The sequence below is a fragment of the Rhea americana genome, unplaced genomic scaffold (genome assembly GCF_003343005.1).
Source record: "Rhea americana isolate MKP2758 unplaced genomic scaffold, rheAme1 scaffold_57, whole genome shotgun sequence".
NCBI classification, from domain to species: Eukaryota; Metazoa; Chordata; class Aves; order Rheiformes; family Rheidae; genus Rhea; species Rhea americana.
The window spans coordinates 2,812,032-2,825,287 of record NW_028186723.1 but is presented as its reverse complement, the minus strand read 5'-3'; the positions used below and the strand labels follow the sequence as shown (position 1 = coordinate 2,825,287).

The 13,256-nt window shown below is 35.1% G+C and overlaps 1 protein-coding gene across 12 annotated transcripts in view; it reads right to left on the bottom strand.

Moving 5' to 3' along the window:
- The window catches only part of ATRNL1 (attractin like 1), a 515,292-nt gene that overhangs the window by 396,504 nt on the left and 105,532 nt on the right, over positions 1 to 13,256 (bottom strand). For all 12 annotated transcript variants that reach the window (XM_085319057.1, XM_085319058.1, XM_085319066.1 and 9 more), the window contains 3 exons: positions 10,658 to 10,742; positions 8,548 to 8,756; positions 6,109 to 6,227 (listed from right to left, as the gene is read on the bottom strand). In XM_085319057.1, coding sequence (XP_085175183.1) covers positions 6,109 to 6,227; positions 8,548 to 8,756; positions 10,658 to 10,742 — 413 coding nt within the window. The remainder of the gene's footprint in view (positions 1 to 6,108; positions 6,228 to 8,547; positions 8,757 to 10,657; positions 10,743 to 13,256) is intronic.

Sequence of the window (13,256 nt, the reverse complement as noted above, 5' to 3'; positions counted from 1 at the left end):
TTAAGTGCTTGCCTTTCAGGACTGCTGTTTTGACCTGAAGTAGAAGTCTCATTGTCTCCTATAACATCATYGCAGGCAGGCTGATGAAGCATGAGCTAGATGAGCAGACAGTGAGGTGGATTGAGAACTGGCTGAAAGGCAGAGCTCTGAGGGTTGTCATCAGTGGCACAAAATCTGGTTGGAAGCCAGTAACTAGCAGTATCCCCCAGGGCTCAGTACTGGGTCCAGTCTTGTTCAACTTATTCATCAGTTACTTGGATGAAGTGACAGAGTGCCTCCTCAGCAATTTGCTGATGATACCAAACTGGGAGGAGTGGCTGATACCCCAAACGGCTATGTTCCTGTTCAGGACCTCAAGAGCCTGGAGAATTGGGCAGAAAGGAACCTCATGAAGTTCAACAAAGGCAAGTGCAAGGTCCTGCACCTAGGGAGGAATAACTCCTTGCACCACTACAGGCTGGGAGTTGACCTGTTGGAAAGCAGCTCTGCAGAGAAGGACCTGGGGATCTTGGTGGACAAGCTGACCATGAGCCAGCAATGTGCCCTTGTGGCCAAAAAGGCCAATGGCATCCGGGGGTGCATTAGGAAGAGCATTGCCAGTAGATCAAGGGAGGTGATCCTCCTCCTTTAGCCAGCCCTGATGAGGCCACATGTACAGTATTGTATCCAATTCTGGACTACCCACCAGTGCAAGAGAAACATGGAGCTACTGGACCGAGTCCAGCAAAGGGCAACTAAATGATTAAGAGACTAGTGTCTCTCATATGAGGAAAGGTTGAGAGAGGTAAGACTTTTCAGCCTGGAGAAGAGAAGACTGAGATCTTATCAGTGTGTTTAAATATATAAAGGGAGGGTGTCAAGAGGATGGGTCCACACACTCTTCAGTGGTRCCAAACAATAGGGCCAGAGGCAACAGGCAGAAACTGCATGAGGAAAAATTTCTTTACTATGAGGATGACTGAGCACTGGAGCAAGATGCTCAGAGGTTGTGGAGTCTCCTTCCTTAGAGATATTCCAAAGCTTTCTGGACACAATCCTTGGAAACTTGCTCTCAGCGACCCTGCTTGAACAGGGGGTTGGACTAGATGATCTACAGAGGTCCCTTCCAACCTCAACCATTCTTTCATTCTGCATTAGAGTTTGTTATGGAGACAGGAAAGGAGAAGAGTCATGTTGAGGGTGTAAAGAAGTAAACAGATTTGTTTTGATAAGCAGCTGTAAGCATTTCTCACTGCTTCCCAAAGAACAAGAGGAGGAAGGAGGCTAAAAAGCAGGTTGTAAAAGGAAAAAAAGAAAGGAAAAAGGAAAAAAATATACCTTCAAAATTCTTTGAAATTTTAAATATCAGAGAGACCAACATATCATCCAGTAACCATCTAGCTGTACAACTAATTTTTTAAAATTGTTTTTGCCTACAAGCCTAGTAGCACTGTAGCTGAACACAAATATAAGTGGCATGGTACTTGTCTCAGCTCTGCTCACCTTCCACTTTCTCAGGCACACAGCTTAAAGCAGGAGCCACTCTAGCACTTCCAGGTTTTCAATGCAATAACACTTTTTGAGTGTACCTACACATATGTAGAAAAGCACAACTTTTCTTAACACAAAAGTTAAGCAGATTTACGGCCGTTATGGAGACTAAATATACTTGCTATATTACTGTTTAAAAATGATTAGATTCAACATATTAAGGCTCTCTCTCACTTTATCTTGAATTCTTTTACTCCATTTCTGAGGAGCAAAAAACAATTGACAAAACAGTTTTTTACTCTGTAAAATTTAGGTTGTCTCTGGTGGTCTTTATTACGGGAAGCTTTGCCTTCTGTTGTAACTAGCAGGCCTTCTTCAGTCATTTTATCATTCTATTTGTCTCATAGGTGAAAATGATATTCGTTACAGGGGATGCTCATACTCTAAGGAGCAGACCAATTGCTTTCTCCTCTGTGCTACTCTCTCAAGAAAAATGACATTTTGTAGAGCAGCTGTAGCTTGAAAAGAAGTAATTTCTCTCCAAAACCTTTTTTTTTTTTTTTTTTTTTTAATAAGAACTGGGAAGTGAAATCGTAAAAAACTAAAATTAAGGTTTTTTTCTGTGAATATTTCCACTATAAAATATTAATATAGTCAATTTTCTGAATAACGGAGTCAGTAAGGGAGTATCGTTCTTTCAGGGTAACAGTTAATGCCCTTTATATCCAGATGCATAAAGTAAATAGAGCTTCATAAAAAGTTAAGGATATCCACATCTTGTCTTCTTCTATCAGGACACAGGTGAAAYGCATCAAAATCAGTGAGAACAAGGAAGACTATTACCATAGAAAATAAATGGAAGTGTCCAAGAGTGAGGTCAATATAATAAACTTAAGGACAGTGAACTGCTGGTGAAAGTCAATATAATCTACTCTATAAAAATGGGAAATATACTACAAGCAGGACACCAAATGTTTCATAAAAGGCAGAAGGAAGAAAGTTGTGAGATAGAGAAAATAAGGAAGAAAGGAAGATCTAGGTCAGACAGAAAGTCATTTTTTGAAAAGGAAAGAGTGTTTTGTGGTGTTTAGAGGGATATATTTGCAATGCTATTAGGTATCATAGGTCAACCAGAAAGTTCTTGCTTAAACTGTCATCTTTGATGCACAGGTGTCCAATGAAAGAGACAAAAAGAAGAGATACATCACTGATTTGAAGTTTCCTTCTTTTTGACCAAGTCTTATATACCATTCTATCTTCCAGAGCTGAAAACAGCCCTGAACTAGATGCAGAAGGCTTCTTGGAGGAGCATAAAGTTATACAAGTTGTTAGCACATTGTACTACAGTCTTTACTGTGCATAAGATGGGGGTTAATGGGGGTTTCTAGTCTCTTTAGCCCCTATGGCAAACCGGTGTATATATTTGCACACTTTTTGAAAAGTAGAGTAGATGATCTTGCCATTTTCTAGCATCTATGGATCTCAACAAAGATAATGAAATAACATTTTTAAAAACTGTATATATGAGCATTACATTCAATTACAGAATAACCACAGTGCACCATGGAAACAACCAGTAAGTAGTCCATAAAGTTTAATGATGTAATTTCTCAGGACAACCCTCAAAATATTTATTGTACACAACTTCTATTAGATAGATTTAATGGTGGCAAACCGACCACAAGGCACTGCTGCCAGGATTCTGTTCAGTCTACTCACTGGTCAAAGGCAACTATTAGTACCATCTTGAACCACTCCATAGACTYCAAGTAATTGTCTGTTGGGTAAGATGGGATAAGCCTCCACCCCTCACATCTGTAGCTGGTGTAATGGGTCAACTAAAATCAGAAGATGTAAAAGCATCCTACTGACTTTTTTTTTTATGGGAGAAAAGCAAATTAGCTTGCCAGTGCTGAAATGAGCCAGACCTCCAGAACAATCTGGCACTGCAATTACATCAGATGAGTATAATGATATATGTTGATGATCCATGAGTTTGCATTATAGTGGAATAGTGTCTTGTAAATGTGCTCACTCACATCAGATGGGGAGCATAGATAAGTATATGTGTATCATGATGTGCATCAACGCATTAGTACTACTTATAAAGTCCATCTGTCCAAATTTTAGTTATTTCAGAGAAATTTTTATATTTTAGAGTTCTGCCAATCAGTCACTGCTTTGCAAATATCCCTGACCATGAGGCCAGTGCCAAACTGATTGCCAGTACGTCCTTTGTATGCTGGCCAGTTTCAGAGAACAAAAGTAACGTACTCTGAAACATCACTATCTTTCTCATCTGGATGTCCTATGATTTAAGATCTTTAGACAGCTGCAAAATGTGGCTTTCTACTTGTGGCACTTGTGAGTCCACAGCTTGTTATCGCATATTTCTATCACAGTACTGTCACAGCACTCATTTTGTGGGCCTAGTCCAGAAGGACTAAGCCAGTCAATGCTGTTTTTCCACAGAGTGCCTTTCTGTTGATGCAGTTTTCACARTTTTATGCTGATAGCTGAAAATATCTGCCTCCATAGTCTTCAGGCCAGTACACTAAACTTAAAAAACACTTCTSATTTATGACAGTAACTCTTCAAAAAAAAAAGATTTAGATGATTTTTTTTCTAACTCATTCTTTAGTAACTCCACTAACAGTCTTTGCTATTCACTTTGCTATTCACTTCCAACCCTGAATAAAAGTCAAGAAATGACAGACAGGACTGGTGCATAAGCTGCCAATTAAGCTGACAACTTGGTCATGAAATGTGATCAAAAAAAATGATATTGAGCTGAGAAGCCTGTGCTAAGATAGCCAGTGTTCCGCAGTTATGAGACATGAAGTTAGTCTGTTCCTTTGCAAGGATTTCTTGCTTTAGACTCTTATTAGTTCAAAACGACAGTCAAAAAATTAGCATCTAATCTAGTAAAATAAGTTAGGAAAGGGAGAGGCCTTGAAGATCACAAAAGAAAGTTCAATCTCTAGAATCCAGACTATGAAATCACTCTGAGAGACTTGTTATAACATGATTGCTGATGAATTTATGTCTGCATTGCTTTCACTAGTAGTGACCAGCTCTGAATGTGAGTGACTCAAGCTGGTTGTGCTCACTCTGCCTAAATTTGAGGAATTGGAATACAAAATAAATTTGAGGAATTGGAATACAATTTGAGGATTGGAATACAAAAGGCGAGACTGACTTGGGCACAATTTGAGTCAGACTCAACCCCATTCATACCATAATTTCTCTGTCTGGAGGACAATGTTGATTTGCAACAGGTTCAAACCAGAGAGCAAGCTACTTCTACTAATGGAAGCACATAAAGAAAGGAGTTTAAATTCAGGTACAACCTTGTGTCTGGAGTTAGCAGAATTATATAAAAGTCAAATGAACAAGCAAGAAAGACACAGCAAATGGTGGACAACATAATGTGTAAAGCATGGGGCAAAGCAATATAAAAATAGAAAAATGTAAGCTTGTATGTATTTATAAATATAAGAAGTAGGAATATACCAAAACAGAACAATGCTTATTGAATTACACAAGCACTTTAGTATGTTAAAGTGTCACAACCACTTTAAAGGTCATATTTAACCTCACGGTGATGTAGACTCTTATTGCTTTATTCAGACACCAAGCAACTCTATGACTTAAAGAATAACATTTCTATGATGGTCAAYGATTGGAATACAAAAGGCGAGACTGACTTGGTTCTGTTTGAAAGGAAAAAAAGAATTGAATGTAATGTTGAAAAGGAAAAATTCTCATTCCTTTTATCTTCTACACACAGGTCAAATTAATTTAAATATGCTTGCTTTTTTCTACTCTTTTTTTCATATCTATAGCATTGTATATTCCACCAAAACTTTGAGCTCAATATTTATGAAATTATGTAAGCTAAGCTACTAACTTTTCTATTTGTTTTTGCCAAAAATATGCTGAAAACTACTTTCATCGGAAACCTAGTTTACCCCTTTCCTATCAATAGCATTTGTCTGTGTGGTAAGGTAACGGGTAGGGCAATAACGAGAATTCAAGTGACATTATTTTTTAAAATATAGCCAAAAATTTTGCTTTTTCTCCTTTTAAAGTATTTTTGTTTTTAATTGTAGAGTCAATAAAGAAATTCATAAAATACAAGCTTGTAAAAAATAGTTCTTAGGAGATAATTCTAAGTTTCTTAGATTTTAATATTCATTATAAATATGTTTAGCTTCAAAGGATAATGAAAGTAATGCCAAAATATTCTGTAGTCTCTTATGCTATTAGTCTTAATTCTTTCCAACTCTTACATTCAGTGAAGTATCACAATGTGGCAAATTTACAGTAAACTTGTCTAGAGATGATCACTGGAATGGTAATAAAGAATTTATAAATAAGCTGGTAATAATAAACCCTGAAATGCACACTTCTCTGAATAATAAATCACTATATCAGGATATCTTTGACTGATTTTTTTAAACAAAATGCTTATATAGTTATACTATTAAATGTGTTTCTGTCTGTGTTCAAAACAAGCTACTATCAAATTTCACTTTGTGTGCACCTCCTTTTCATTTGGTGCAAAAGGCCTCTGTTTTGTTTTAGCTACAAAAGAAATAATATTAATACCACAACCATAGATTTGCAAAGACTCACCATGCTACAGTTACTATTTGCTGAAATGCACTTCTTGTCATCACACCACTGGCATCCATTTGTATTAGCAGTACAGCTTGCACAGTCTGCATATCTGTAACATCTGTCATCTGCAGCAGCTGTAACACAAATGAAAGTCAAAAAGAAACATCACACTGAAGGAGAATATCATCATACTTTACTTGCTTAGAACACCCTTCCCTAAAATATTTTCTATTACATCTTTTGTTTGAATTCTGGCCACTAAAAAGTCTGTAAGTTACTGTAAAAAAATCAGTTGTAGTTACTTAATAGTATTATTCAACTAAACGAACACACACTGATTTGAAACATACAGACTCATTCAGTACAGTGCACAGGTTAAAAACATCAGTCTCAAACTCTCCTTTGCTTACACTTTTAACAAGAAAGATTTCTTCAGATGTAGGTTTCTGAAAAAATATTAGATCAAAAGTAAAAAAGAGAAAAAAAGTCACAACCACTATGACTGTTAGCAATGTATATATTTTAAGTCTTTCTAAATTAATTTATAAATTTAAAAAGGATTAGTAAGTTACAGTGCTCTGCCTTTTCTCTATGAAAAATCTTTGTGGAAGAGGGTCATGTTAAATACATAATACATCTTCAGCACTTGGACTAAAATTTATGTTATTTAAAATAGTTTTTGACAAAAAATGTTTACTTCTGTTAAAAGGAGATAAAAATTGAAAAACTATCATGATTCAAAATAGCTGAATTCTTTCCATTATCTACATTGACTCCTCTTTTTAACTGCTATGCAATTTGGCTTCTTTGGCCTAGAATAAGTTTAAGAGATTCCATTGCCAAGGAAGACTTGCTATCCAAGAATTGCTCTTCTGTAAACCCACTGAATTTTGTGTTTGTGTTTTAATTTTGACTGTCAGCTGTTTCACACATGATGCTCTCAACCAACACAATCGAGTCAGGTGGTGCAAAAGAATATAGGAACTCTTGGCTTTTGACAGAATGTTACTACCAGAAATTGGATGGATTGAGCAGACATGACGTTATCCAATTATTTAAAGTTTTGGCAGATCCACACAACTTCATAGTTCGAATTTTATAAACCTTGCCTCTTCTACTTTGATGTAGGTGTAGTTTGATCCCACTGCAGTAGACATATTTTAAACATTGCCCTAACCTTTCTATTTTGTTTCAGTCTGTCTGTCTATATTGGCTTCCCACTCCTCTTTGTTTTTTTTTTCCCCTGAATATCTGATATTACAATTCAGTTCTTTTTATAGAGCTGAAACATTCTAGATTCCAGATCTCTAAACCTTACGAAACTGTACAAAAGCAATTCTTCAGAAAGCAGTTTTACCTAGATAACATTTTTGTTATGTAATCCACTGTTTTTCCATTTTTGGAAATCATGAAAAAATAACAAAAAATCAACTACCTGGAAGCATTTATTATTAGTAGAGCTAATATTTGTTAAAAAAACATTAAATTAATTTGGTAGTTCATATATTTAATGTAGACCCAAAGTTTGGCTAGCAATTATATACTGTGCTGCACGGAAGAATGCACAGAAGAAATTGCAGATATACATAGCAGTGCTGCATATTGTGCTCATGTAAAGCATAAGAAAAGCACTTTTAGAAGCCATCTATTTGTGACAAGCCAAAACACTTAGGAATAGGGTACAATAGTTATTCATAATGACAAATCGCTGTTTCTATCAGTACAGCTATCACAATGTCAAGTAGAATTTCACAAGACAAACTTTAACTGATTTGACACACTACAGCAAAAGGCTTGTTTGTTTTTCCACATGTGAATGCATTGCATTCTTCTATATATATCAAAGGAGAGTCTTAGTAATCTACTTAAAGCAGTGATACCTCCCTCCTCTGTTATTGGTACATACAGACCTGACAGTGCTATACACCTGCAATGCCAGAAACCAATTACAAAGTCCATCTGTGCTCTGACTGATATTATAATTTCTTGTACTCTGAACAATTTGAAGATTTTTATTTATTTGTTAACATCATAAAAAAGAGAAGATGAAGAAATAAAAAAATTAATTCATTTACAGTATTTCAAAGATCATCCTTTTGTTAGCCCTTCAAACACACTAAGCCAAATTCAATCTAAAGTCATTTTACATTCTAGCCCCACAATGAAGTGCTGTCTTCTCTTTAAGCTCTGTTTTTTGTTCCCTAGCATCTTAGATGCATGTTTTTTTATATCTACTTCCTTGTAGTTAAAATGTAAGAAAATTAAGAGATTAATGATTTTAAAAATCAATCCATTAACCACTTGCACTAGATATTTCCAGAAAAGAACTGCCTTAATAGTCCAGTCACTGGTTCCACCCATTTTTGTCTTCTCATTCCTATATTACATTGAAACATTTAATACTGTAAGACTAGAATTTACTGTAAAAATATTAGTACATGATAATTTACTCACCTGCCTTTTTAGGACATTTTGCTCTAAGGATGTTATTAGCATGTCCAGATTCCCATGATTCACAGTGTTTCTTGTTCCACAGACATCTTATCCCTGGACGAGCATTTTTACATAGTTCTTCATCTCTGAATGCTTCACAGTTTGGAGGCTTGTATACAAGGATGTCATTCAACAGAACACTTGAAAACCCCCCAAATATATACATGGACCTATTGGGAAAAAGCAAGTAACTATAGCTGATACTGTAGTTACAGGTCAACTTCCTTGATTTCTTTAGCTGTCTTCATATACATTAAAAACATATATGTGTGTGTTTGTGTGTATGTGTTTTTTGTATAAACAGACAATAATATAACAACATCCTTCAGCTGTCTCTGATCATTCTGTGATCATGACTCTGTGAGCGGTCCAATTTTTCAACATACTCCTCCATGGTGAAGTTTAGTAAAAACTACACTGAATGTATTATAAGAGTGACACACAGAAAACGTCTGAAAGGAAGAAAGAAAGGCTAAGCAGGAATTGATATTCAGTTTTTGAATTAGGTAATGAGAACACATACACTGTAACTAAATGGGCTGCAGTGAAAACATTTTTCTTCAAGAAGATTCCTAAGACAGACAACAACAATTGGCAAATGGATATTTTTTGCTGACATCAAAAACAGAAGACCATACTACAGACCTTGCCCTTATCCTTCTCTTCTCATTTATAATCAAGAACAGCATCAGCTTAAAGATGTTAAGAAAGAACCTGTGTACCTGTAAGATATACTGCATCATATATGCTTAAAATAGAATTAATTCTACAGTGACCAATTGCAAAACCTTTGGAGAGTATCTCATATTATGTATTTTGTACATAGAAGCCTACTAATAATACAGTAAGTCCTGAAAAAACACGTACATATTTTCACTTGGAATCTAGTTCATTGAAAATAACAGTTCTTGAACCACCAAGCCTAGCTTAAATTTCTTAAGACAACACCAACCATAATTTGTCAAAAACTAGTAGCTGCTGAATCCTTTCATTCTAAGCAAATTTCTCTTAATAAAGTAGTTAGTCATTGATGAATTTTAAGCATTTTGTGTAAACACTCGCAACTTATGTCTATGTTTTTGCCAACACTTAACATGTTACTTGTAAGGGTTTTTGTATTTGTATTTTGTAGTATTTTGTATTTGTAGTATTACATACTATCTCCATTATTTTTGACTTATACACTACTCATACAYAGAAGATGTAGCAGCCTGTATATGTTTAAATACTGAATATATAAAAATGATTAATAACGTAGAAGAGAAGTATTCAGTAATACACCTTAAGGCACAGTCATTTATAGTACCATAAATGTCATACATTAGGCCATTTGGCAGCCAGTAAAACCCACAGAAGACAACAGTAGAAATTTTTTTAAATCCAATTTCATTTTTCTACACTTTTTACATGACAAAGATGATGTKTGCTATGTAATTTTACTTTTGGTGGTTGGGGTAGGGGAAGCAGAGAGTTCAGCCACCAAATTCAAAAGAACTCCAGATCCATTCCACCTCCTATTTCTAGATTAAGTTTTACTGAGCTCTTCTACTCATACCAAGTTTCATGAAAGTATGAAACATTTTACAGAGAAATAATTAATAATTAAGCAATATACTTAATCCGATCTGAGGCTAGCAGGCTATTTTTCCTGCAAGCTGTTGATGATAATTATTTTCAAAACCTTACTAGTCTCCATTATATAAATTTCATTTGGGTATTTTTAATTTTATGACTGTAGAACAATGAATCATAGGTTATAAAAGGATTTTGCCCATTATATGAAAGTGAGGAGCACAGAATTTCAAATTCACTGTAGGTCACAACGCTAAGGAAAAATACACTATAAGGTTCATATAAAAACTTCTCTGAACACGTTTCATAGCATGTCACCTTGATGATTAGCTGTATTGATGATTTAAGATCTGTAAAGCTGCTGCTGACCACTATTTTTCATGTTAATAAATTACATCAGTTGTGCGTCATTAAGCCACACTTCATGGAGGTGTAATTGTTGTGACAGTCTTTTGATTCAGAAAAATGGTCAGGAAAATTTAAAATATGCTTCATTTACCCATTACTGACAACAGCAGTGTGACCAAATCTGTTGACATCTCGATGCAGATTAGGTTTTGGTAAAATCTTCCATTCATCACAAGCTGAAAGACAAAAGGAAAGGGAAAGTATGTGATATTATACAATAACATTTCAAGAGAYTTTAGCAAACTACATGCAAAATGTATTTTAACAAAATATATTTTACAGTCTTCTGTATTCAGTTATCCTGAATAATTCTGTGTCAAACTTTATTGCCTATTTACCCTCATTTCCAAGACATTTATGAATATACTGTGTACCACAGACCAATGCAGTTAACTCTTGTTATCTTCGTTGTAAAGACTGACCATCTATTTCTCAACTTTCTCCAATGTTCTTACATGGTTCCAACCTCTATTGGCCCCATCGGTTCTGAAATACAATTTTTGATTCTGACATAATTAAAATCATTCTTACTATTAGCTTCTAGCTATTTACTAAGTTGCTCTGCAGAATTTTTCCAACCTTAGGATTTGACAAACAACATTTTTTTTGCTGTTTTCATTTGGTCACACTTTCCCATCTTTAAAGATGTTTTTTTCGACTAACAACCTGCTTCATTCTGCTGTTAGAATATGCTGTCTGTTTGGGCTTCTTAGGGTTCTTTTAGAGTCTTTATTTATTTGTGATATCCATTTACCAGTGTAGATCATATTATCAGTGATACAGACATCAAGTCTTCAATGCAAAGACTTTAAACAGATTGCATAATGTGATTTGGTAATCTTCAGTACTACTTTTGATTTCTTTGCAACTAGGCTCCAGATTTTAATGGAGATCCCCTTACATCTCACTGGTGAATATTCTGAAGAAAAATTAGTATGCATACAGATTCTTCTACACTCCTGGAATGAAGTTGCAGAGCACACTGAAGTCATTAGCTCTGCATGACTAACAGCTGTACTTTCCAATGCTCAGGACTAAATCAGCAGTTGCTCATTTTAGATAGGTTTACTGAGTAAATGTTCCAAGAAGCTGTTATTTACAATCACTAAAAGCATAGGCTTTATGTCATGTATTACCATGACATTTATCAAGTCTAGAGAATAATAGCCAAAGTATCCCATTATTACAATGCTCTCTGCCTTCACCACCTTTTCAACTCCCACGACAACCACTGCCATCATCCTCATCCAGTGATCAGTAACATAATCCTAACATTATACACTCTGAAATTAGCCAAAGACTTTCAGTTCAAATGTATTTCATGGTACATCTGTGACAGCAAATTTATCTTCATAACTGTCTTAAGATCAACATCTCCTTCAGCAGTGCCAGCCACTTCATTATCTTATGTTTGATACCTTGATATCACCAGGTAGCTTCCTTTCCATAAGTTTTTGAGACAAAGGTAATATCAGTATCTTCACTTCAAATTAAGCATTCTAGTATCTCTTTTTTAGCAATTCTGTACGAGTAGTTACACATGTGATTTTGGTCTGGTTGCATTTTTCTGCCTTAACTAGGATTTTACTTCTTAAGAACTATTAGTCCTTTCTCCACTATTTCTTACTTGAACTTATTTAGTTCAAATAATCAAATCTCACAGTAGCAGAGCTAGGGAGCAATCAACAAAACCTCTAGTAGATCACTTTAAAACAGATAAAAGAAAGTACTTTTCCACAGAACAGCACTATATTTTCAGAATTTGTTGTCAAAAAAGGTTTTAGAGAAAGAGGATCAGAAAGTCCAAAAAGAATTAAATRAATTTTTGGATTTCAGGTGCATAAATGTATACCAAAGGCAAAGATACACTTTCTAACACCCCTCATCCCCCAGTGACTGTGTATGTTGGGGGAACATCAGTGGAATAGGCCCTGGAGAGTGGTCATGCTCATGTGCTTTTCCTGTCTCACTCGCCAGGGTGCTTTGTGAAGTACACCACCTTTTCCTCCATTAAACAAGCTACCCACAATTTCCTCATTTTTATCCCAAGTCCTCACATGGCTGCTGATTTAGATTCATTTTGACAGTCATACCTTAACAAATCTCATTGGAAAACTTAGTACAAGAAACCCAGCACACAGGTGCAGTAACTTTTCCTATTGGCATTCATTTTTCTATTAGTATTCATATTTTTAGACCTAAAAAGTATAATGGATTTCACACACAGACACACATAAAGACATTTTCCAAAAATTAAGCATATCCTATATCTCAGTGAAAGAAGAGAACACTTTACTTTTGTAGCATTTGCAGGAAATTGGAGAACTGGCTGTTGAGTGATTACTGGGCTGCATAATTTCAAGGAGATGCATCAACAGAACTATTTCCTGAATCAAACAAAACTTCTGTACATGTTTTAACAATACTTACATATAAACTGATTTATGCAAAATTAACTAAACAAACTGTATACATTTTAGTTAAAAATAGCCTCATATTTCAAGTAAACTGTCATTTGAGAAAGGAGACTATATTTATTTTCTCATTTAAGACAATCCTGCTATACACACAAAGATAAGGATTAAAGGCAATGTTAAAGGGTTAAAGGGAGAGAGACTTCTCCAATTTAATCCAAATTAAAATGTTATAAATGAGATTTTTCTTTCTTTCTTTTCTTTATTTTTATTTTT